Source organism: Melospiza melodia, chromosome 1 (assembly GCF_035770615.1).
Source record: "Melospiza melodia melodia isolate bMelMel2 chromosome 1, bMelMel2.pri, whole genome shotgun sequence".
Taxonomy (NCBI): Eukaryota; Metazoa; Chordata; class Aves; order Passeriformes; family Passerellidae; genus Melospiza; species Melospiza melodia.
This window is the reverse complement of record NC_086194.1, coordinates 143,513,032-143,537,006: the sequence shown is the minus strand read 5'-3', so window position 1 is coordinate 143,537,006 and position 23,975 is coordinate 143,513,032. Positions and strand designations below refer to the sequence as shown.

Below are 23,975 nucleotides of genomic sequence, written 5' to 3'. Positions count from 1 at the left end.
TTATGGTTTGGAAATGAATAAATCACTATTTGCGTATCTTTTAACTTTTCTTAAATAAACATTGACAATTCCCCCCAACCTGTTCACACAGAGCTCTCTTTAGTTTGCTTTCCAGAACAGTAACAACCAACTTCACCGCGCAGTTTGCCTCACCTAAGGTGCACAATACAATTCAATTATTATTTAGGTGATTTTGAATCACCTAAAACACTTTTGAGCCCGTGAGGGAAGACCTGACACCGATGCCAGATATTAACCGAGGAACCACGTACGGAACAGCGCAGCTGCTGGAGAAACACCGCCTGCAGTGCCTTTGGGCTGCTGCCGCGCTCCTTCCCCACGCTGCTCGTTCCTCCCCTCACAGGCCTGCGAATCCTGCCCGCAGGCCTCCCGCCTCCCCATGGACTCCACCCCGACTGCCCTCGACTACAAGCCGCCCGGTGACCACGCCACCCCAGGCCAGGAGTCTCCTCACGCCCACACGAGCAGCCCCGAGCAAGAGCCACTCCAGGCGCCGGCCCAGCCGCAAACGGCAGCACGGCCGCTCGGATCCCACGGGGCCCGGTGCCGCCCCGCCCCCCTGCGGCCATTGGCTGCTGCTCCTCACCCCGGGCCGCTGATTTGTTGCTTAGGCTGTCAGTCAAGCAGCTCGCAGCCCGCCCTGGCGCGGCCGCCGTGCGGGGAGCCCTTCCCGCCCGCCGTCCCGCTCTCCCGGAGCGCTTCCTGCGCACCCGCGCTGGGCGCTGGCGGGCGCGCTGCGCTCCGTGCGGCCGCCGCTCCGGGCAGCTGCCGCTGGCACCCGGCTGCCGGGACGGCTCAGGGGAGAGCGCCCGAGGCGGCTCCGGCCGTGCAGAGCTTCGCCGGGAGGCTCGAGGCTGAGCCCGGCGCGCCCGCGGAGTTGCGCAGGGCCGGGCATGGCAGCGGCGCAGGTCAGTCGGGACGCGGGGCGGGACGAGACGGAGCGGCTGCGGCGGGCGGGAGCCGCTGCGGGGGCCGTGGCCTTCGGCGGAGCCCATCCAGGCTCCCGCGGCCTGGTAGGCCGGGGCAGTTCCTTTGGCTCAGGCCTCGGAGCTCATGCAGGGCCTGCTTGTAAAAACTTGTGTTTGGCCTCTGCACTCCCCGGCCGCCCCCGTTCCGTGAGTCCCGCTGGCATTCGGCCTCCTGGTGCCGCAGAGTGCGGAGGCGGGGAGCGAGCTTTCCAGCCAGGCCCAGGCGTGCCGAAAGGTGGGACAGAGCCTGGCGACGACCTGTGCGGAGAAGAAAGAGCATAATATCCTTTCAGAGGGGTATTATCATATGAGTTGTGATATCAGCTGAGAGACTGAAACAATCTTCGAGGGTCATTCATCTGACTCCCTTCTGTAGGTGGCAAGGAAATCCAAAAATGAGGGTGGCAACTTTCCACTTTCTGTTAATCCAGTTTTGTGCAGCCTGTAAGTAACAAATCATTGGTTCACTACAAAATAAATGTGGATTTATTCTGAATGGCCAATGTGTTTGACAAACAGACAAACTCTACATACTGGAAACCACAGCACTGTATTTGTTTTATGATCTTTCACCTGTCAGTGTGAGGGAGGTGTTCCCTAAGGTCAAAGATGTAGTATGACTAAAATGGGTACTAAATGAAGTGAAGTTTGTACTTAAATATGAGTCCAAAATACTTTGCCATTTAATTTCATTGGAAGTTAGTTCTTGTCAGACTTTTTTGGAGCTTTTTTGACATACAGTTTAGCAACAGTTGATAAAGTTTTCTTTTTAAGACCAATGGAATTTTTGTTCTTTTTGAAGATGTGTTTTATCAGCATTTTCTTCAGATATTTTTTAATCTTTCTGCTGTAGTTTCTCCTCAGCAGCACCTTGTTCTTCAGTTCTTGGCTGTCCATCGTGAGTAGTTTATCTAGTGAAGTGATTAGTTCTAAAACAACTGAAAGTGTCATTGCTGGTACTTAGATAGAGTAGTAAATAAGCTAATAAAGGGAGGAAAAATTCATGTTTTGGGGTTTTTTTCAGTGTTTGTTTATACTGCACAAAGTCATCAATATCTGTTACTTGCTATGGGGTTAAATTCACATCTTTAAAATGTATAAATTGGCTCATTAAAACAGAGTACAGAAGTAGATGATCATGTCAGTATTGAAACATCTACTTTGGTCGGTAGTGCCTCTAGCATGAGGTGTTAGTAAGAGTACTTTTTTGGAGTTAGTGCTGTGTTGATGGTTGGTCTTGATTTTCTTAAAGGTCTCTTCCAGTCTTGATGATTCTAGGATTCTGTGATTTACTCTTTTAATTACCATGATGATTGTAGTGTTCTCTGTATTGTAAAGTTTTTGACTGAGTCTGTGAATTAGAAAGTGGAATACGTTTAAAGCTGTTATCTGTGAAGGTTTTGCAAGGATCTTATATGGCAACCACTTTCTTGCCTGCTAGTCTGGATTTTTTGGAGAGAGTCTAAAAGAGGTGGGGTGTTTGGGCCTTTTTATGTAGTGAGAGTTTGTGTATATATCAATATTTCAAAAACCTCAGTGTTATGTATACGTATTTGTAGTTTTTAAGGTAGGAATTGAAGATGTTTATTATTGAGTACAGAGTATTGTGAAATTGCATTTATCTGGGGCCAAGGCAATTGAAATAACTCTGCTTAGCATTTTGCCTCTATTTTTACATCCTTTTAACTCCTAGGCTTATCTTTGTGCAAACTTGTAAGTTTTTATTTGTCAAGAATGTCCTTTTCAGCAAATGAAAAAATCAATTCCCATTAATGTTGCATTAATTAAATAATTAAAATTAGATCTCTGTCTGCATGAATGTCAAAATATCTTTTACTTTTCTTAGAAATGTTGAAAACTGAAAAGTAATAGTAGTGAACTTGCGTGTATTTGAATCAGCTCACGCTTATGTCTCTCATAGATAATCCTAGAACTCTCAGTATAGCAGTACAGACATATAAAATACCATGTTCTGAATTTATTTTTTAAAAGATTTATTTCTTAGGCAATGGGCATTTAGATGCATTATGGATCTACCCACTTGCTAAAGGGCTCCCAGGTAGCTAGAATGGCATACCTCAGTTCATGTCCATAGAGTTTTAGGGACTAGGCTAGACATGTCTGCTCTGTGCAAGGAGTTGTTTAGATTTGGGAGAGAATGTTTTGTTTGTTTGACAGCTCTGTTTGTCTCCTTTTAGATTCTTTTATTATTCACCCGTGTTGGTAGGTAAAGACCGTAGGTTTAATTTCCTTAAAGACTGTAGTGACTCACAGAAAGGTTTTGATGCTTAAGATGATCCAGGACATTTAGGAAGTAAATGTTCCTGTAATGGATTAAATTAAACTAAAACTTTCAAACAAGTATTATTAGTATACAAAGACTTGATTGAACCGTTCATAGAGTAGAGTAGGAAAGGTAATTTTTATACTCTGATAGTTTTTGACACTATTACTAATCCAAGGACCTTAATTTGTTCTTTGACATCAAATGCTGTACTGTAAGTCAAGAAGGACATTTTACTTTCTCTGTTTATAGTCTTTGGAGGTGACAGTCTTGAAAATGGCTAAAAACTGGTACTTAGAGGATATTTGGAGAGGAAGGAAACAGGTTTATGGCTACATAGTATCAATACCAAGAATATGGTGTAAAATAAATGGCTCTTCAATATATAAATCAGCAAAGTGTAGGGAGTGATATCCGAATCCAGTATTAACATATAGCTGGATGTAGTAATGAAGCACATGGTCATTCAGGGAAAAAAAGCCCTAAATGTTTAATTACATGTTCAAAATGTGACATGGTGGGAATGTCTTTTCTTATTTTTTTAAACATATGAAAGTTTCAAAGCCATGAGGTTCGGAGAAGGGAAGGGATGGACAGCTGATTGAAGGAAAATTAGTAGTAGGTTAAACAGTAGACAAAATCTGTCAACAATTTGAAACTACAATTTAAGTACCTTGTTGCCTGTGTGTTTTATTTCTCTGTTGGTTATAATGGCCTACTCTCGCAAAACTTTCAAAAATTCTACAGCACTGTTGTTGCCCTTGGAATTTCTGCATTTAATCAGTGAAAACAACAATTTAGAGGATGTAAAGAAACAAATAAATTGGGTCCAGATAACACTAACTGATAAGCTTCAGACATAAATACAATTTCATTGAATTAGCTTGTAAGCATGGTATGCTGCAATAATAATAATTAAGATAATAATAAGAAATGTGAATAAACTTTTGAATTAAAAGATAGCACTGTATTTAATAAGAAATGTTCTGCATATACTACCAATAAATTAATTCTATATTAATGTCAGCCTAACTGAAGAATAAGATGTGTTATATTACTTTTTTGATACCTTACTTCTTAAACCTTTTAGGTATTTAATGATTTTTTTTGGCAGAGAGGGCTTTTTTTAAGACTCTCTAGGTAATAACTTTTTCAATAAGGAAGTTCACGGTGTTTGTGCCAGTTTAGCAATATTTCCTTTAAGCTGTATGGTCTCTGACAGAAACTAATGTAATCTATTTCTTATTCAGTCAGTTAGTGATATTAGTGCTGGCTTTCTCTGAGAGCCTGGTTTAAGAATAAGTAGGATCATTGCCCTGGAATTTAGGAAAGCAGGCTCTGGGCTCTGGCCTCTTCAAGGATCTACTTGGAAGATTCCCCCAGGGTCAGGCCCTGGAGGGATGCAGCAAAGCTGTTTGATCCACAAGGATCACCTCCCTGGAGCTGAGGAGCAGTCCATCCCAGCAGATATGAAGTCAGGCTAAAATGGCAGCAGCCATGCACTGATGGACAAGGAGCTCATCATGAAAGTCAGACATTAAATGTCCAGAAGCAGGAACACATAACCTGGGAGCAGTATAGAGACAGTGTCTGAGCATGCATGGATGTGAAAAGGAAAGTCAGACTCTACCTGGAGTTGAATCTGGTGATGGATGTCAGAGACCACAAGAATTGCCTCTGTAAAATGCACAAGTAGCAGGAAGAGTACTAGGGAAAATGTGGTCTCATGGCTGAATGAGCAGGGAATGTGGAAAAGGCTGAGGTTATGCAGACTGCCTTTGCTTCCATCTCTACTAGCAAAGACCTTCAGGAACTGTAGAACACAAGGGAGGGTCTGGAGCAGGGAAGATACACACTTGGAAGAGATTTAGGTCAGAGAATACCTGAATGAAGAGGACATAGATAACGCTCTGGGAATGAACCCATGAGTGCTAAGGGAGCTGGCTGATATCATTGTGAGGACAGTCCCAATAATCACCAGACTGGGAGACTGAGGAACTGGGAGAAGTGCCTGTAGACTGGAGGAAAGTCGATGTTTCTTCTGTTTTCAAAAGAGCAGGAAGAAGTCCTCAGGGAACTATAGCCTGGTCAGCTTTACCTTGATGGCCTAGAAGGATGGAAGGTGATACAGCAGCTAATCCTGGATGCCCTTCTAAGACACATTAAAGAAAATGATCAGGAGTAGTCAGCATAGATTTACCAAGTGGAAGCCATTCTTGACCAACCTGGTAATTTTCTACAATGGAATAACTGGCATGGTAAACAAGGGGAGGGAGGAGAGTAGGTGGTTGCATGAGTAAGTCTTTCAGCAGTGTCTCCTGTGACATGCTCGTGGAGAAGCTGCTGCACTATGGGCTGGGTGAGCAAATAGTCCGGTCAGCATAAAATGTGCTGAACAGATGGACCACAGGGAATGGCAATCAGTGGTGTGAAGTCTAGTTGGAAGCTGGTGACTACTGTTGTACCCCAGGGGTCAATACTGTGTTCAGCCCTGTTTAACATCTCCAATCATCTGGTTGATGCAATATGCAGTTAGAAGATGATAATTTTTTCAATTAAAATCAGTCTTTCAGTGAAATACCCTAATGTAAATTTCTCCCTAGCAAGGTCTGGTTCCCAAATGTTAGCTATTTAGGAAAAACATCTGAATTCATGCAATTTTTCAGAGCATCCAGAAAGTGAATTAAAATTTTCTATCTGAATTATAGTACATTGTTTATGAGTTGAAATGGAAATGGACTCAGGGTATTGCTGCTGGAGTTAATGAGGACAGCTGCTACAACTTGTGACCTCTTATGGACTGCTGAAGTTTACTTTGGTGTGGTGTTTTCAAGCAGGCTGCTTATGCTGTTTTGAGGTTTTCTTGGTTTGGGTTTTTTTTTTTTTTTAGAGATAGGGTTGGGCTTTTTTTCTTTTGACAGCTATTAGCATACATACTTTTTCACTTAGACTACTGAAGAGAGTCATACCCTTTCTGTTCGTCTCATTTTAACTAAGAAGTGTGCTCTAAACATCACTTGCTGTACAGCAATCCCTGTAAAGTTAAAAGCAGCAAATAAAATTTAAAAAATTGAAAATAACCAATGTGTTGTGCTAAAAAGATGCAGGCTCATAGTCAAATTGTGCTGTATGTGTACATAAAAGGTAGCAGGCTCTCTGTTCTGTAGCTTCTTCAAGAGCTAAATTGTTCCTGCAGCCATAGACAACTGCAAGCATCATCAGTTCAAGTCTAAACTTCACAAAAATCTTCAGGAAAGATGCAGTCTTTGTAACATACCTCTCAGTGGTTTTTTTTTTTTTTTTTGGTTTGGAGGTGGAATATAAGAACTTCAGAAGTTTGAGTTTATTTCAGGCTCTTTTGAAAAGGAAACTAAATTCAGATTTTTCAGAGTAAGGGGGAAATATAAGAGAAATAAAGAACTTTGGGGTAGAGGAAAAAGAGGACATACATGCTATAGGAAGGAAGAGAAATTACAGTGGTGCAACTCTTGATTCAAGATTGATTCTGACTGGATCTGGGCACTTTCTCCTCCTCCTGCAAGGGAGGACTTGAGGAGGTTTTTTGGCTTTAGGAGGAAGTTGAATTGAATGCTGCTAATATTCATTGTGTTTGTATCAGTAGCTGCCTGGGAAGAATGTCCCTAAAAATCTTGTCTTTCACACTCCTTATCTCCTCTCTTGGTTTTTGCTAATATTGTGAGTGGAGTTAGAAAAGAAAGGAGTTAATCAAAATTTAAATTCTAAGAAAACTTGAAAAAATACATTAAAATAATAGTATTCAAAAGTAATATTAATTCTGTAGTCAGAGAAGCAGAAAAAAAATGTCACAGGAGGGGTTTGGTAAGGAAGAAAAACTTTTCCTGAAAGGGAAATTAATATAATGCTATGACACTGTGGGGCATAACTAAACCATGAAGGGAAGTACACATTGGAATTGCAGAGGGATTTCAGAAGCTGTAACAGCATACAGGTCAGGCTGCCTAGCAAGGAAATTATTATCCCTCTTCTAAACTGTTACTTGTAATACCTGTATGCAACCATTCAGTTGATTCTAAAATGCTAATGAAGTTACAGGATTGAGGAGAAGTGTAGTGGAAGTGTATCAGTCTTCCCTTGTGTGCTTAAAGTTCCCATAATTAACGAGTAATAAAATCGTCAAGGACTGGGGACACTGAGGGCATGAAATTTCCCAGCACCCCTCGTAGTCATTGTGTATCCCAGAGGTTACAAGGTACAATCACCCCAGAAAAGCTGAAGGTAGGGAAGAATTGCATAGTGTTCCTTATTTGAACAGAATAGCCTCTCACTTGCAAGTCTGCATGAATCCTACAGTGGACTTGTATGAATAATTATTTGTCTTTTCACTTTTGAAGGACAGCTAAAAGTTTCATTATTTGTATTTGCAGTGTTGTGTTTTGCTTGCACACTCAGCACAGTGAGATTGAAGACAGAAAAGAACAGTTCTTCAAGTCAAACAAAAGCCTTGAGTTTCTGTCTTGCTCTTGACTGGTGGTGGATGTAAGAGTATGATGCTGAGATTCAAAGGCAGCTGGTTTCATAATTACCTGGTTTTCCTGACTCTGTTGTTCTTTTTACTCGTACTGCATGTATCTGACCTGAGTCTGTGGTGACCTGTTTGTGTACTAAATCTGCAGAAAAATAAGTTTAAATAGCTTTGGATTTTGCCAGTTAAACATGCAAAACCGATTAAATTGAAGTTCAAATGAGTACTACTGCTAATCTGTAAGATAATGACAGAATAGACAGTAGAAGGAAAATTTGAGACAGTCAAAAATTACATTACCTTAGATTTTTAAAGAAAACAAGCCTGAAAAAAAACATAAATTTGTGTGAAGTACTGCTCTTTATCCTTGTACCACTTGGGAGTTTTTGATGATAATTCGATCAAATTATTCTTAAGTTATGCCATATAATACAAAACCAAAACTTAAGACATGGAGTGAACAGGTTTGTCTTTTTATTGATGCAGGACTTTATTGGTTCTAGCAAATCATGAATATATACAGTCTGTAACAACACTGTTTTTACTTAGAGTCCTCCTTTTGGTACAGATGTGGATAGGGGTTAATTATGATTTAGGCATTTAGGACAGCTTTTACCATTCTTATCTAATAAGTATTTCTAATCAAAGGTTAAAGGACCTTGCATTCCCACAGTGCAGTACTTGGATCAGCATTGTTACACTTGCATATTGCTGAATATTCATAACTGTGCAGTTGGTATGCATATGTATGTGAAAAGGAAGAAAGTTGGAATAAAATCTGGGCAGTGACTGTGTTTCATAAATGATAAGCGTAAAGTGTTTAATGCAAAATTGCAGGGTTCTGTCATCTGTGGTAAATTGTATCAGAGTATATAGAGCAGGTGTATCTGAATCTCTTGTATGTATCTCCTCAATCTTCATCCTGGCATCTCTCTACTTAGCTGGTGATCCATTCGTATGAATCAGACAGGTTGGAGCAGAACAGAGACATAGAGCTATGAAATAAGAATTAAAGTTAGATGACTTTTTGTTTGTTTTTTAGGTAGTTTTGAATGGAAGAAATGTAAGGAGGGGCATGGAAAAGATGCATAAAATTGGGGTTGACGTTGTACTTGACAAATAAAGGGATGTGAGATACAGTGCCCTTAGAACAATGAAATGCAAATGTTTCATATATCATGAGGTATAAGACTAACTTTTCAGAAAAGCAACAGTAACCAGCAGAGGAAGAATTACGGCTATAACTGCCCTCACTGGAAGAGTTATGGCTATAACTGCCCTCAGTGTGCTCACAACTGTGTGTTCATGTTCTGTCATGGGACCTTTCTGCAATGGAGCTGCATACCTCTGCCACCAGGTGACATTTCATTCTGCTCTACAGAAAAGATTGTACATTTACTAAGCCTTGCGTTCTTTTCACTGCTGCACAAGCATTGCAGTATTACTCGGCCATCCTTTTACCAGAGCCTCATATCCTTATCACACCCAAAAAGTCTTCAAGTACAAGGGTCTCTCGGTCATCTGTTGATCACATCAGCAGGTGAGACTTGCATTATTAACTTAATTCTTAACTTGGCTTAGCTTTTACGCCTCCTGATACTGGTTCAGTCACAGGTGTTGTCCCTTCCTTACAAAGGGCTGTTTCTTCCCAGCTAACCATCACAGTTGCCACTCTGTTCAACTGCTTTAACCAAATCTCTCTTCACCATTTTAGTTCATCAACAGTAAAGGTAAAGCACTTCTCCAAATAATTGCCATTACCTAGTTCCAAAGAAAAATGTCTGTTGTGTATGAGACACGTATTTTGCTAAGCATCTAGATCAAGGGATTTTTAACCATGTTTTTTGGAAGTCTTCAAGTTATAATGCAGCTTTGTTTTTTACACTTTCAGGTTTTTATCACTAATTGCTTTAAAAGGAAAAACAGCTAGATTTCATTTAATGTAACAGAGGATGAGAATTTATAAGTGAAACTGACATGTCCCTTTAGAGATGAATTTGTAATTTGATGTACTAAGGAGCAGAATGACAAAAAAGGAAATAAGATGAGGGAGGAAGAGAAAAGGATATGGGATTAAGAGTAATAGTGATGGAACATTAGCTTGTTATGTGTTTATCTTCCTGTTTATTCCAGTAAATGAAGATTAGGGCTTATCAAAAAAGTTGGTAGTGTGATGCTGTCTCTAGCTTCTATGCTACAGGGAATACAAATGTACTTGGAGGTTTTATCGCCTTGAATTTAGCGTTGCAAATTTTAAAAGGTTAGGATTTTAAATATTAGTTAAGAGGTAACTATCAGATCTGGTTGTTAGGACCTAATAATCGGTCTTTTAAGAGTGCTGACTGATCACAAATTTATCTCAAGTCAGTAGAAGCTTGTAGCATTCAGAATATCTTAGGGAGTGGCCAGTAATTGTCTTGGTTTCTAGCATTCGTCAAGGGGATGTGTTGCACTGATGTGGGATTTTCAGTTTCCATCAAATGCTGTCAGAAATGACTGATTTACGGTTTCTAACAGTGCAGCACTTCCCTGCTGCTCTTCATTACTGTTGTATCAATTCTGGCTCTTCCGAGGTGGTTTTGATTTTGTAACTTGAAGCCCTAATATTTTGATTCTGGCAGGTAGTTTATGGAAGATAAATCAATGAACTATCGTTGATGTTTCCTTGCTGTCTCCAGGCATTCAGCAGTGGCTAATCTCTTGTATCTCATGTTGTGAAATCTCAGTTTACTGAGTTAAAATTGGAAAAGCAACCTGTGATTTGAATGTGTCTTTGTCTTGTGCTTGGTCTTTGAACCTTAAATGTAACTGTAGCATTTTTAACCTTCATAATAAAATTCTTAATTTTATCTATGGGAATTGTTTGTTACACAGTCATTCAGTGTTTTCCTTGAATTCGTCTATGTTGAGAAATAGTCCTCTCTCCCAGGAATATAAGAAATAAATAATAGTTTCTGTGATTGCAGTGTGTTACTGACTTTTCAATTAGTGTTAGTAGTTATTCCAAACAGTTAAAGAATCAATTTATGTTCTTTAGAAAATGATAGGTATTTGTCTGAAGTATATAGAAATCCAGACAGTAATACAAAATCAATCTATTTTTAAGGTTATTTGAGGTAATGATATAGTGATAAGTTAATTTTACAGTGATTAAGAGACAACACAGTTGGGGCTCCCAATTAGACTTTGATCTGAGGATATTTCTGCACTTGATAAGCAGGAAAGAGATGAGATTTAATGGTGAGACATGAGGCTTTGAGCAGTTGGGATCCATGTTCTCTGTTATGAGAGTTGGTGTAAAGGAAAATTTTAAAGTTAACTGAATATGTATCATTTGGTTTCTCATCTTTAAAATTTATTGATTTTAAATTGACATATAAAATATCCTCTGCTACTGAGAGTGCCCAAAAAGAACAGTTAAATGATAAATTTTCACAAAGAAAAATGTAGAACACTCCACATTAAAAAAAATCTCAGCATTCTTGTGATGGGTGGAAAGTTAGTTTTCTATCTGTTGATACCCAACTTTATGAACATCAAAGGAGGGATAGTAAACCAAGGCTAAGGCTTGCTTCCTTGCTGTCACACACACCCAGTATGGCAATGCACAATACCAAATGTATTGTAGCTCCTGAAGGAAAAAAAAAGACTGTGTGTTACTGTTATCTCCAGAGAGGAGATGATTTCTGCACCCTGCTTTCCCATCCTTGGACCATTGATCTCAATGCTGGGACTTGGCAGAGTCTAGTCTGTTGAAAAGGATGAAAAATTGTTACCTTTATGTATATCCTGTAGTTTCTTTGTGTTGAGATACTTTATGATAATAAAATAAAATAGTAATAGTGAATTTTAAGAGGGACTTTATATCAGGAATTCTTCATGGCCTGGAAATTAAAAGAGTTGTCCAGGCAAAAGTAATACAATATGATTAGCGATGAATATAAAAGAATAGCATAGGAATGTAAGAATAAAATTGATGACTGAGGAACAAAATAAGTTTCAATTTACAAAGCACAAGAAAAGAATCAATGAAAGGTTCTAAAACTCTGAGTAAGAGGAGGCACGAAGGGATAAGTCCATTACCTAGATCTGTTATTAAGTAAGAAAGGAGAACAAGGAAAAGACTTTCAAAGACTGATTCTTCCCTTCATACTTTGTAAAAGAGATATATTGTGACCTGCTACTTTCATAAAATTAATCTTAGACAGGAAATAAAAGTGGAACCAAAGCACAGAAAGAATAGCCTAAGGAATCTTAATATAGATGTGCTCAAGTGGCAAATCCTAATAAAATTCATCTTAGAATGATTGAGGAATTAGGCACTGCTGATTTTATTTATTTATTTAATATCCCAGAGGGTGGAAATAGCCAGCAAAATGGGTTTGTGTGTATCTGGTTTTGTGCCTCGTTATTCTTCTGTTAAGAGAATTATTGAAACTGTCAGTTTTGATTCCAAATAAAGGTTCAGGAGTAAATAGTTTAGCAATTAATTTGTATCTAACAGTGTGTAGAAGAGAAATGGTAAAACACCCAGTATGGTTTGGTGTGACCTGTTTGTAAGAAACCTCAATATTTTTCTCTTCTAAATAACAATAGCAAGTTTAGTAAGAGGAAAACTTTAGGTACTATGCAGCTTTATTCTAACAAAGTCTTTTTCCCTACATGAGCAAACTAGGGAAACATAATATCAATATTGTCTCCATTAGATGTTGATGTTATCAGCATCAAGTTGAAAGATTGCCTTTACGGAGTAATTATCCATAGTACCCTGTCAAGATGAAAAGGCATTAGTGAGTTGGATGACAGAAGAGAATACATACTTAGAAAAGTTACTGATGATACAAGCTGGAGAGAGGTTGAAAGTTTAGGATTTTCTTTTTTCCTTTGTTTTAAACATAAGGTCTGAATTCAGAATACTCTTGATGAGTTTGGAAACTGCACAATCAACAAGATAAAAAACAATGCAGGCATTTAACATGAAAAGTTCAAAATATATGAATCCAAAACAGGAAATAATTATTCAGATAGAAAGAGAGAAAAAAGACATGAAGATATAGCAGATCTGAAGGTGAATTGCTACTGAGAAAAAAGCAAAGCTGTTGTTTTGTTGTGGATTTTATTTGGGTTTTTGGTTTGGATTGTTTTTTCTTGAGGATCACATCAGGCATGTTGTAGAAAGCACGTTTTGTCTAGTTTGGCAAATCTTCTTTGGGTAATTGGTCCTCTCACGTGCCTTGCAGCTTTTTGCTCTTGAGAAGATGCAGCAAAATGGAAGTTCTTTTTCATTGTTCTTGATTTCTGCTATCGAGTGAAAACTGTCCTGATTTTTACTAAGCATGCTTTATACTAAATATGAGAAAAAGAGTCTTTGGGCCATAAAACACTGGAACAGACTACTTAGAAAAACTGTGGAATTAGCCTTCTTGGTAGACACATGTCAGTATATTCTTGAGCCTGTGTTTGTGCTGTGTTAGGATTTGGTGGTCTCTTGTAGTCCATTTCATCTCTCCAGTAAGTTCAGTGTTAGACTACATGTTTTATCTACACAGAAGAGATTGTGTAAAAGAATTAAATCACCAACTCAGTGAAGTTTGTGGATATGCTACTTATGCATCCTAAATGTAATTTTAAGTTCACAAATGAACTAGGTTGGAAAAGATCTTTGAGCATAAAGTCCAACCTATGGCCTAACACTACCTCATCAACTAAACAAGGGCACTGAGTACTACATCCAGTCTTTTTTTAAACACCTCTAGGGATGGTGACTCCATCTCCCTGGGCAGATAATTCCCAGTCTCTCTTTCGGTGAAGAATTTTTTCCTGATGTCTAACCTAAGCTCCCCTGGCACAGCTTAAGGCTGTGTCCTCTCATTCTGTCACTGGTTGCCTGGGAGAGGAGACTGACCCCAGCCTGGCTACAGCCACCTTTCAGGAAGGTGTAGAGAGTGATAAGGTCTCCCTGAGTCTCCTTTTCTCCAGGCTAAACACCTCCACCTCTCTCAGCTGTTTCTCACAGGGTTTGGGTTCCAGGCCCCTCACCAGCTTCATTGCCCTTCTCTGGATGCGCTCAAGTGTCTCAACGTCCTTCCCAAACTGAGGGCCCAGAACAGGGGAGGGATGACCTCCCTGCTCCTGCTGGCTGTGCTATAGGCTGGGATGCTCTTGGCCTTCTTGGCACCTGGGCACGCTGCTGGCTCATGTTCAGTCGGCTGTCAGCCAGCACCTCCAGCCTGGGCACTGTCCAGCCACTCCATCCCCAGTCTGTAGCACTCAGGGGATTGTTGTGGCCAAAGAGCAGGACTCAGCACTTGGATTTGTTAAACTTCATGTTGTTGGATTTGGCCCATCTATCCAACCTGTCCAGGTCCCTTTGCAGAGCACTCCTGCCCTCCAGCAGATCAACACATGGTCCCAGCTTGGTGGACTCAATCCCCTCATCCAGATCATCAGTGACGATATTAAACAGGACTGGCCCCAGCACTTGTCCCTGGGGGACACCACTAGTGACTCACTGCCAACCATTAGGAACAAATTTTGGGTTTTATTTTAATAAATACATTGTTATTTTGCTTCTCAAAAAGTGATTTGACAGATCATACTTCAAATTATTTTAAGGCTTCTGCATATATGGCTATTTGTCATGTAATGATTGTGCTAGAAAAGCAGGGAATGCAATTGCAGTAGCTCTGAGATAGAAACCCCTTGATTACTCATCCACAGTAGAAAAGCCCTGTGGAAAAAAATGGCACCCAAGAGATTACTTGGATTTGTATATTTCTTCAGGCAAAGTTTACAGACCTGTAAATTTAAATGTAGAATTTTTGTGGGCAGAATGCATTGACAAATATGCCTGATGGTAATACATCTCCTACTGATAGTCCCAGAACAGGTCAATAATAATGCTTATATTGATAGCAGCAATGCAGGAGATGTTACTTGGTATTATAGCTAAAATCCATGTTATCCCCTTAATTATAATTACATTAATATTGACAGGCTGTTGACAATACTCGCATTACTATTGATAGATTTCTGTCAATAACATGTTTCCAAATAAAATATATTCATTCGTAATTTCTGCATTGCTCAATACCAGCACTAATATATACCAGAAGAAATTCCTTTTTCCCTAGTGATATACAGTAATTTTTTTTGTACTGTACAAGTAGGGTTGTTTATTTGTTTGGTTAAAAAAGACAAAACAAACAAAATACAGGCTATTTAAGAATGGAACATTTTAGGGTTTTTCAGTTTGGTTTTTTTTTCTGGCAGGCAATTCTTTTTTTTTCTATGCGATATCTTTGACTGTATAAAGGGAGAACCTTACAAGTACCAGTCTTTACTAATTAAAGAGTATTTTTGTAAAGGTTCATCAAACATTGAGTTTATTATGTATGGGAGTGTTGGTATGTGCCCCTTTAATTACTGGGTCTGTGATTTGGGGTTCTTATGTTTTAAAAGTAACTTAAAATAAGACTTAAAACAGTAAGGATGACAAATAGAATTTAATAAAAAACATGGAGGAAAACAAACATTTTCTATATTCTCTGTAGCTCAGCAAAATATAGAATGCAAAAATAACATTAAAAAAAGTACAAGATAAATGTCTTTGCACTTATAGGGTGTGTTTTTATCTAGTTTTAAGCTACTATAGTTCCCACTTATTTCTACTGTGATACCACTGTGTGCAAAAACTGAAAAAGAGCAAATTCCTAAAAGGAGTTTATGTAGAAGTAATTTTTAAAGGGAAATTTCCTAGCATAGCAAGATTGAGATTAAAATGTAAGGCTCTTCTCTCAAGGAAACAGTTGCTCTTATTCAGATCATTAGGACATTTGAAGACTATTTCATAGGACAATGCAGATTTCAAACTGTCCCCTTTAATATTTGCCTGTGGGAAATAAATATCTTCCCTTGAAGTGCAATAAAACCTTAGATCAATTCAGAAGAAAGTAGAGTGGATAGCAGAACACTGAGCACACAGAAATGTGCTTACATGTTAAAATCAGAAGTATACGGATATAATCTTTAGGTAACTTTCAGGGTCCAGTTAACAACCATGCCCTATGGCAAGCTTTAAATGTTCTTAGCAGGAAAGAACTCAGAACAATGCCCAGATTTATTGCTTGAATTGAGAACACTTAATTTTTCATCAAAAAGAAAGCTTTTTTTAAATTTTTTTTATTATTATTTTTTACATAGCTATGTTACAAGCATAATTTAAAAGATAGCATCCTTACTGTTGTTTGGTATTCTTTCTTTTCCATATAGTGTGCCTAAACTTGACTAAAGTTCAATCAATTTGGTAGCTGGTAGTTCAGGAAGAGACATTAAACATGACACCATTAGACAGTATATATGGTCTTGATTCTGATTTTCTTATAAAGAAGACTTGTTGGATTTGGCAAAATTTCAAAGGTTACCGAACAGTAGTTATGCTGTTAGGGCATGTTGTCTCAAAAGTGGTTCCCATTTTCTATATACAGAATTCCAGTGCACTCTGACAGATTCACTGAAATTATTTCCTTCAAATACAGTTCTGCGTGGGATGATGGACGTGAAAAAAAAAATCAATTAGATTTTGCATTGAGGCAATGGGAAGGTCAAACTCCAAATCCCAGAGAAGATTTTAGTCTGCTCTCCTGTGAAAATTTGGAATAAATTAATTGCTAAAACAGGTAGGTTCAGGCATCATTTGGCCAAGTTTCAAGAATTTCTGGGGAGAAATTTCTGGAGATTTCAGTCTTGGTGTACAAAATGTTCCAGCTTCCTTGTTTCCAATTGGAATTTCTCATGTAGTGACTTAACACAGAGTTGCCTCTCTTTATTTCGTTGCATCTCACAGAAAACTTTGGCTTAATATTCTCTGCAACCCTTAGGAAGTAGAAGATTATTCATAGACCATTTCTTAGCTGCCTTATCCTTCAAGTTGAACAATCTGAGTTCCTTCAAGCTCTTCTCATATATCATGACATGGGGTTCTCTGATGGTATTAGTTACAGGACTCTTCTCAGTTTGTTGACATTTCTTTTGTACTATTCATAGAAAACAAGCTAAACTGGACTTAGTGTCCCAGGTGTAGACTCACCAATGCCAAGTGGAGGGTAACAGGCACATTTTTCAGTCTGCTGGCTATACAGATGCTAGTGTGCGGCAAGGATGCACTGGTGGCTTGTGTTCAGTGTGCTACCTGTCCCCACATCCTCTTTTTCAAAGCAAGTGTGCAGTCATACAGACTCCCAGCCTATGTGTATTTCATGATCCATCATAATCCTGTGGATTTGACACATTTTCCTTTGTCATCAGAAAATTCCTGATGACCCATTCTTCACTTGCTCAGGTTTCTTTAGATAATATAGCCATAATGAGAGAAAAAAATCTATAAATATTTAGTCTACCTTATTTATGAGAAACCTACAATAGAAATTGCTCGTAGCATCTGTAGTAATGAAAAACAATTGGAAAAGATGGTTGAAATGATGTTGGAAAATAGTCTTAGTAGATAGATCAAGGAAGTTGTTTGATAAGATGTCCCTTTTGAGTAACTAGCATTTTTGAAGGAGGTTTTGAGTGTTGGGAGTTGTGTAGAACATTGAAGCAATAGAACAAAGTGAAATGAGTAGAAGAGAAAGTGAAGAAGACATTAGACTTTTAGGGTTTATGAGTGAATAACCAGCGGCAGGTTCCAGAGCAGTTGGTTATCAAAGGCTCCAGTTCCTAAAATGATAGTGGAATGAAAAGATGAGGGATAGGAGGGTGAATGCTCATTGGGGCTGGAGTTTTTGAAGTGATGCAGTAAAATCCAGTAGGGGTTGAATTGACCCTTTGATCATAAATTAGAGGAGGGAAGGTATTTGAATCATACTGGAAAATGTTTCCTGTGCTTTGGTTTCTGCTACAGAAAGGACTAAGTGTGAGGGAGACAGGTTTGGTTATATAGGCTTTGTATCCTGGTTTTTCCAGCTGGTGTGGAAATGAACCCTATGGCTGTGGCCTTATCCCACCTTCAGCCATGTTTTGCCTGCTAATAAAGGAAGAAGTAGTTTAGAAAAGCTAAGTGAAGCTGTTGTGTGCTCTACCCATGTAGCAGTCCTAGTTAATTGGAAACAACTGTTATACACCCTACACTAAAGACAAAGTCATATTTCCTTTCAGTGATAACTAATTATGAATATGGAAAACAGGAGGAAAGCTACAGATGATGTTTTATATTGTGTTTTAAAACTTCTGGGGTGTTCTTTTTCAGCAAACATGGTTGTCTGTTTGAAGGATTTTTTTTTTAGTATTCTTGACATCAGTAGCAACCATTGCTACCAAGAGCCTCTACAGCATCTTTTACTCACAGTAATCTTGTATGGTTATTTTTCTCTTATAAATAAGAATTTGAGGCACTACCTCCTATACTTTCTCTAGAAGGCTGTGGATTCCTTGCAGGTCTGTTATGCAAAGAATTGGTTTAGAAAGTGAAATATGTTGCATACTCTCTGAAAATACTTCTGAATCACTTTGGGGTTTAATCTGTTGACAAAAGGAAGCAAAAATTGATTACTCCACAATTTTACATTGAGATGTTGCCTCTATTTTTCTTTGGCAATTTACTGCATTTATTTCTCAGCCAGGCTTTCAGATGCAACAACATTTAAAAGAAACCATTTTAAAAAAATATTTTTATTTTTTTCTATGATGCTTGAGCAAGAGGAGTATCCATTTGTTGACGTTGCTATTATACATTAATCATCTTGCCTGGAAATGTTATACGACAAGTAGCACAATCCCACACCTGTCAAAAACACTCTAGAAAATATATGCAGACTTCAGTGAAGTACTGTATAATAATTTGCCTGAATGCTGAATATTTCTTAGATCTCATATGATTTTTCTCTAAACAACTCACTGCCTTTATTGAGAAAATTTTATTCATTCCCACCCTGATTTCATCCATATCTTTATGTAATTTCTAAATTTGTCTGTATTTCTACAGTTTTGCTTTCAGCTGTAGCAATTGAAGTGTTCATATGGCAACACTTGGTCTGCCTCACTGTTCTTTTCCAGATTTTTTGGTTAGTATTTCATTTTCCCTATTTCTCCATAAAACACCATATAGTGTTGCAGTTCTTCTTTCTGATCTATTTTAATATTCAATTAAATATTACAATTACGCCCTGCAATATTTTAATGTATATATAAATTTATTAATATGTATGTACATGTATATAAATCGGGGGATTTTTATGAATATCTAGATAATGTTGAACACTTGTTTATAACCAAATGTTAACATTTTGTGAGAAATGGTCAAGCATAATTTCTTTTAAAAATAAGATTTTAAAATAATTTAAATGTGTAGTAATTTTATATTAATGTAAAGCTTCCTGAAATGAATTGTGGCATATTAATAACATATTTATAGAGCATTCTGAGATTTTTTTTGTTTCTTATCTACTGCTGATAAATTACAAATTTGTTATTTTTAATAAAAATAGGAAATACTCCGCTATACTAAAATCTATTTGTGTTTTATTTCTAGAAAGTTTATTTGTGAAGAAATGGCCTCCAGCCTTGGAAATAAAAAGAGTGTGAATCCTGTGCTCAGAATAAGTCAGCTTGATGCTCTTGAACTAAACAAAGCCCTGGAACAACTAGTGTGGTCCCAGTTTACCAGCTGTTTTCATGGATTTAAACCTGGGGTGTTGGCTCATTTTGAACCAGAAGTAAAAGCGTTTTTATGTCTTATATTATGGAAATTCACTATCTATTCCAAGAACGCAACTGTGGGACAGGCCATTCTCAATATTCAATACAAGAATAACTTATCTCAGTCAGAGAAATACCAACCTCTGAGCAAACACCAGAAGTTATGGTATCTTGTTTTCACTGTTGGTGGAAGATGGTTGGAAGAAAGATGTTATGATTTATTTAGCAATCGTCAACAGCAATCCTTCTGCAAAATGAAGAGCTATATAGGTTTTGGATCTGGACTTCTTAAGCTTTGTGGACTTGTAAATTTTCTGATTTTTCTTCGGAAAGGAACATTCGCAACACTTACAGAACGCATTCTAGGAATTAGGTCGGTTTTTTGCAAGCCACAAAATGTTCGTCAGATAGGATTTGAATACATGAACAGGGAACTCTTATGGCATGGCTTTGCTGAGTTTTTGATATATCTGCTACCACTCATTAATGTACAGAAACTGAAACTTAAAATTTCCTCTTGGTGCTTGCCTATCGCAGGTCTTTCCAATAGTGAAAACTCATTAGCAGTTCACTGCAGGGAATGTTCACTTTGTGGGGAATGGCCTACCATGCCACATACCATAGGCTGTCCACATGTTTTCTGTTACTACTGTATTAAAAGCAACTTTTTATTTGATATGTATTTTACATGTCCTAAATGTGGCTCAGAGGTACAAAGTCTTCAGCCATTGGAGTATAAAATTGAAATGACAGAATTGCATGGCTGATATGAGGTTGATTTCATTTTCATGATATGTATTGAAGAGATTAATGGAAGAATTCAGAAATTATTGAAGGCAGACTGCTGAAAGAGGCTTTTGGGGACTCTGTAATTTATGTAACATGTATTTTTACTGGTCTTAGGTTTTTATTGAGTACCAGTGCCAAAATGCCCTACCCCACTTGGCAGGTGAGGGGAAGGTGGTTGGATTTATTCTGGATGGTGTGTGGGAGAAACAACAGCAACATTCTCAGGAGGTTCAAGAAGACCTTTTACTTGTGAACTTGAGACCATTCCAATTGAATAAGGCACTTTGCAAACTTTGATTTGGCAATCTTTAACTTACCCAGACACAGTGCCATTACCAACTTACCTAGTAGATGGATTAAGTGGGAAAGTTGTTCTTTTCATGCCTAAAGAATAATTTTAAATTTGAATTCCCAATATGATGTTACACTAAAAAAACACAAAGGTATAAAGAACATTTAAGGAGAACAGTGCATCTTCTAGACCTTTGTGAGATGGCAACTAATTTTCTCAGGCTGACATGTCTCAGAGCTTCAATTACATATATATTTTCTTGCCTCCAAACCTGACGGGTGAAACCCATCATCCTTTGGAATGTGGCAGATGTTCAGGGTAATCTACATTCTTCTGAGTTAGAGACACTGAAGAAAACTGTTCACTCACAAGATGCTGTCTGTAGGAATTGCCACTCATGTTTTTTTGGTGTGATCTAGGTGGCTGCCAAATCTCTAAGTTCACTTCCACACAGAAAAAGATCAAACGCAGTTGTATGCATGTTAACATATTTAAACAGGTAATTTCCTGCTTTTTGCATTCACTATTTGCTTTCTTAGCCTTTGCAGTGCTTTAATTGTTCTTACACTTCATCCATTTACTCTTCAACCTGGTTTTGTGGGATTATTTTCTTTTTAGTTGCAATCCTTTTTTAACAGGAAGTGTTACTCAGAAGAGTCTCATTAACACAGTAATACATTACATCCTCTTTTTGAATCTTAATTTGTGAAAAACATATACAGTTAAATTAAATAAATAGTTTTATGGTGGCTCTGTTCTCTATTGGCAATCATCAATAGTCAGTCCCAAAAATAGCAGGGTAACAGCTGATTGAGTAACTTTGATCTACTTTTATGAAATGGTTTATTACATTCTTCATTCTACATTCTGATTAGAGCAACCCACTAGTCTATTTGTTTGAAGATCTTAAATTCTAGGTTTTGATCTTTAGAGTGACACACAGTGCTTTCATCTGATGTAATTAGGTATAGTTAGCGGGTGGGCAGCTAAAATCTTCATTAATTCTGCTACTGTTCTGTGAATCAACAGAGACTTCAGAGCAAGTGCTTCCAGATCCTGTGCTGCAGTATTATTTGCTGTCAAATGTGTGCATTACTAGCCTGCCATATTTCTGTTATTTGCTGTTGCAATTAGTACCAGCAGGTGCAAACCTGTTTTTGTTAGAGTATGAAAACTGGCAAGTCATTTGGAGAGCATCCTGAAGTTACTTCTTGATCCTGAAGGAATTTTGTATGAATTGTCCTTCCACATCACTTAATAGCTTTTCCCAAAGAAATGTATTAGCAACACTGACTTAAAGGTGATCTAATGTCTCCAGAAACATCATCAGCATTTTGATACTTCAGTCTTTATCTGTGTTTATTAATAAAGAATTGTATGCATCCAAAATCCAGTGTTCATAACTTACAATCACAGCAGACCTTTGTTTGCTGTGGAGTCTTCTTTATTCTGAAGTTTCAGAGCAATATTTTATCAAAAGAATATGGATTCTCTGTTTTGGCCTCTGCTAAGTGTCATGCCCTTCTTATGTTGGAGTTTGCTTCTTTCCTATATAGAAATGTTTCATTTTCCTGAATATTAAAGAATGTTATCTTCCTTTTTCATTCCACCTCCCTCTGTCCTGCTGTTTGATGTGCATAAGCTATATGAATTTCCTGGGGTTTGTTTTGTCTTTTGCAGCTTCATGCGGGTAAAGTTTGTGCTCTGTTTTTCATCCCTGTTACACTATCAATAAAAAAGCAGTTTAGTGCCTCTATTGTACAGCTGGTTTCTGCTGGCTCTGCTATATCACACTCTACTGTAGTTTTTTTTCTTTTTTCTGGAATTAAACTTCTAATGCTTAACTTATGCTGCCTTATTTTAGCAAAGCATTGGCCTGCTTCTGTAGCACCTCCTCATCACTGTTGGGTTTGTAGCCCATAGTATTTACAAAGTTTGCAAAGTCTGTGTCTTGTGGCATAAACTGTTTTTGTTACCCTAGGAACCTAGATCTTTAGGTGGAGGTTTAGTTATTTTATTTCCATGCAAGTAAGCAGATACGAAGCATCTCACAGAAGTAGGTTTTGGACAAGAATGGTTGTTGGTGTCAGATACAGATTTTTTTTTTTAATCTCCCATATGGTAAAACCTTTGCTCAGTTGTAGTCACTAGTGAGACCAGGGTTCCAACTTGAATATTGAGAAAGTTTCTATCAGCTTATCTTTTTTAGTACTTCAATATTCAGCATTTTCCTGAAGCTCTTTAAAATTAAAAATACACTTCTAAAGATATTTTAATTCTGTTTTGTTGTGTCTTGTGATCTCTAAATTGCAGAAGAGTCTTAGTTAAAGATATTACAGGAAAAAAATCAGATTCTTTGTAGAGTAATCAAAGAATAATTAGTTTTACATATTAATTACCTTGATAATTTGTCCTCATAAACATTATATTTTTCAGGTTGAAACTCTACTTTAACAAAGGACTGCTGTATCTGGTCTGACTTCCTGCAGTGGAGGGAATAAATTTTGTTTTGGAATGTTAATCTTTAAACAAAGGGGTATTAGTATTCAGCTACCATTAGAATGTACTTGTGAGTAGTCATATGTGCATCAGTGAAAAGGGTAAATGCTCAGAATTTAAGGAAGCTAAAGGACCAGAACTTCTGTTCAGTCTTGGATAGGAGTTACAGCTTTGTATTACCAGTTTTCTTTGTGCTCTGTTGACTTTGTGTGCTACATGAACATTTTCATTATTAAAAATCAAAATATGAAGGCATAAATGAAACATACTAATTACATTAATAAACATACTAGGAAACTTTCATTTCTTCATTTGAATGAGAATTACCAGTTGCCACAAGGTGTGATGGGGTGGCATTCAGATGAAAGGAGTCAGAGAATGCTGTTTTTTTACTTCCACACACCACCATTCTATCTACCCTATGTTTTAAGGGAGGTTTTATGTAAGTAATTTTATAGAAGACTTAAAAGTGGGAGTTTCTGTGAAAGAAATAAGAGGGAGAGTATTTGATTCCTGCCTTACCTGGAAATATTTTTTTTTTGTAAGTATAAGATATGATGGACAAGGAATATTTTAGCATTAGTAAAGAGACAATGTGAAGAAAGATGAAAAATATGTATTTGCTAAATACAATCTATTATAATGTACTTATATGGGAATACTAATGGAATTGTTATCTGGGATGTGTCATTCTTATGAAAACCAAGTTGACAAATAAATGATATTTTTCAACAGGAGGTTCTGAGGTTTGCCTTTTTCTTAAGAGTTTTTCTGGAAGGGTGGTTATTTCTTACTCAGTGGGTGGCTTCATACTATGTCATTTATGAGACTAAAATGCAAAGTGAGAAACTAGTTTAGACTTCTTTAAAATTTCTTCAGTTTTAGGTTTAAGCAAATTATCTTTTCACATTTCTTCTTTTGAGC

At 37.7% G+C, this 23,975-nt stretch overlaps 1 protein-coding gene across 6 annotated transcripts; it reads left to right on the top strand.

Annotated features, from left to right (window-relative positions):
* The first annotated feature begins 831 nt into the window (after positions 1-831).
* PEX2 (peroxisomal biogenesis factor 2) lies at positions 832-23,788 on the top strand. 6 transcript variants are annotated; one of them, XM_063170655.1, is made up of 3 exons: positions 833-929; positions 18,759-18,837; positions 19,305-23,788. In XM_063170655.1, exon 3 carries the CDS (start codon positions 19,324-19,326, stop codon positions 20,236-20,238), a length of 915 nt encoding a protein of 304 aa, XP_063026725.1. In that variant the 5' UTR covers positions 833-929; positions 18,759-18,837; positions 19,305-19,323; the 3' UTR covers positions 20,239-23,788. The 6 variants fall into 6 exon arrangements, with proteins under 6 accessions (XP_063026708.1, XP_063026725.1, XP_063026735.1 ...); XM_063170665.1 differs by lacking the exon at positions 833-929 and adding an exon at positions 1,034-1,433; XM_063170647.1 differs by lacking the exon at positions 833-929 and adding an exon at positions 16,315-16,455.
* Positions 23,789-23,975: the final 187 nt, after the last annotated feature.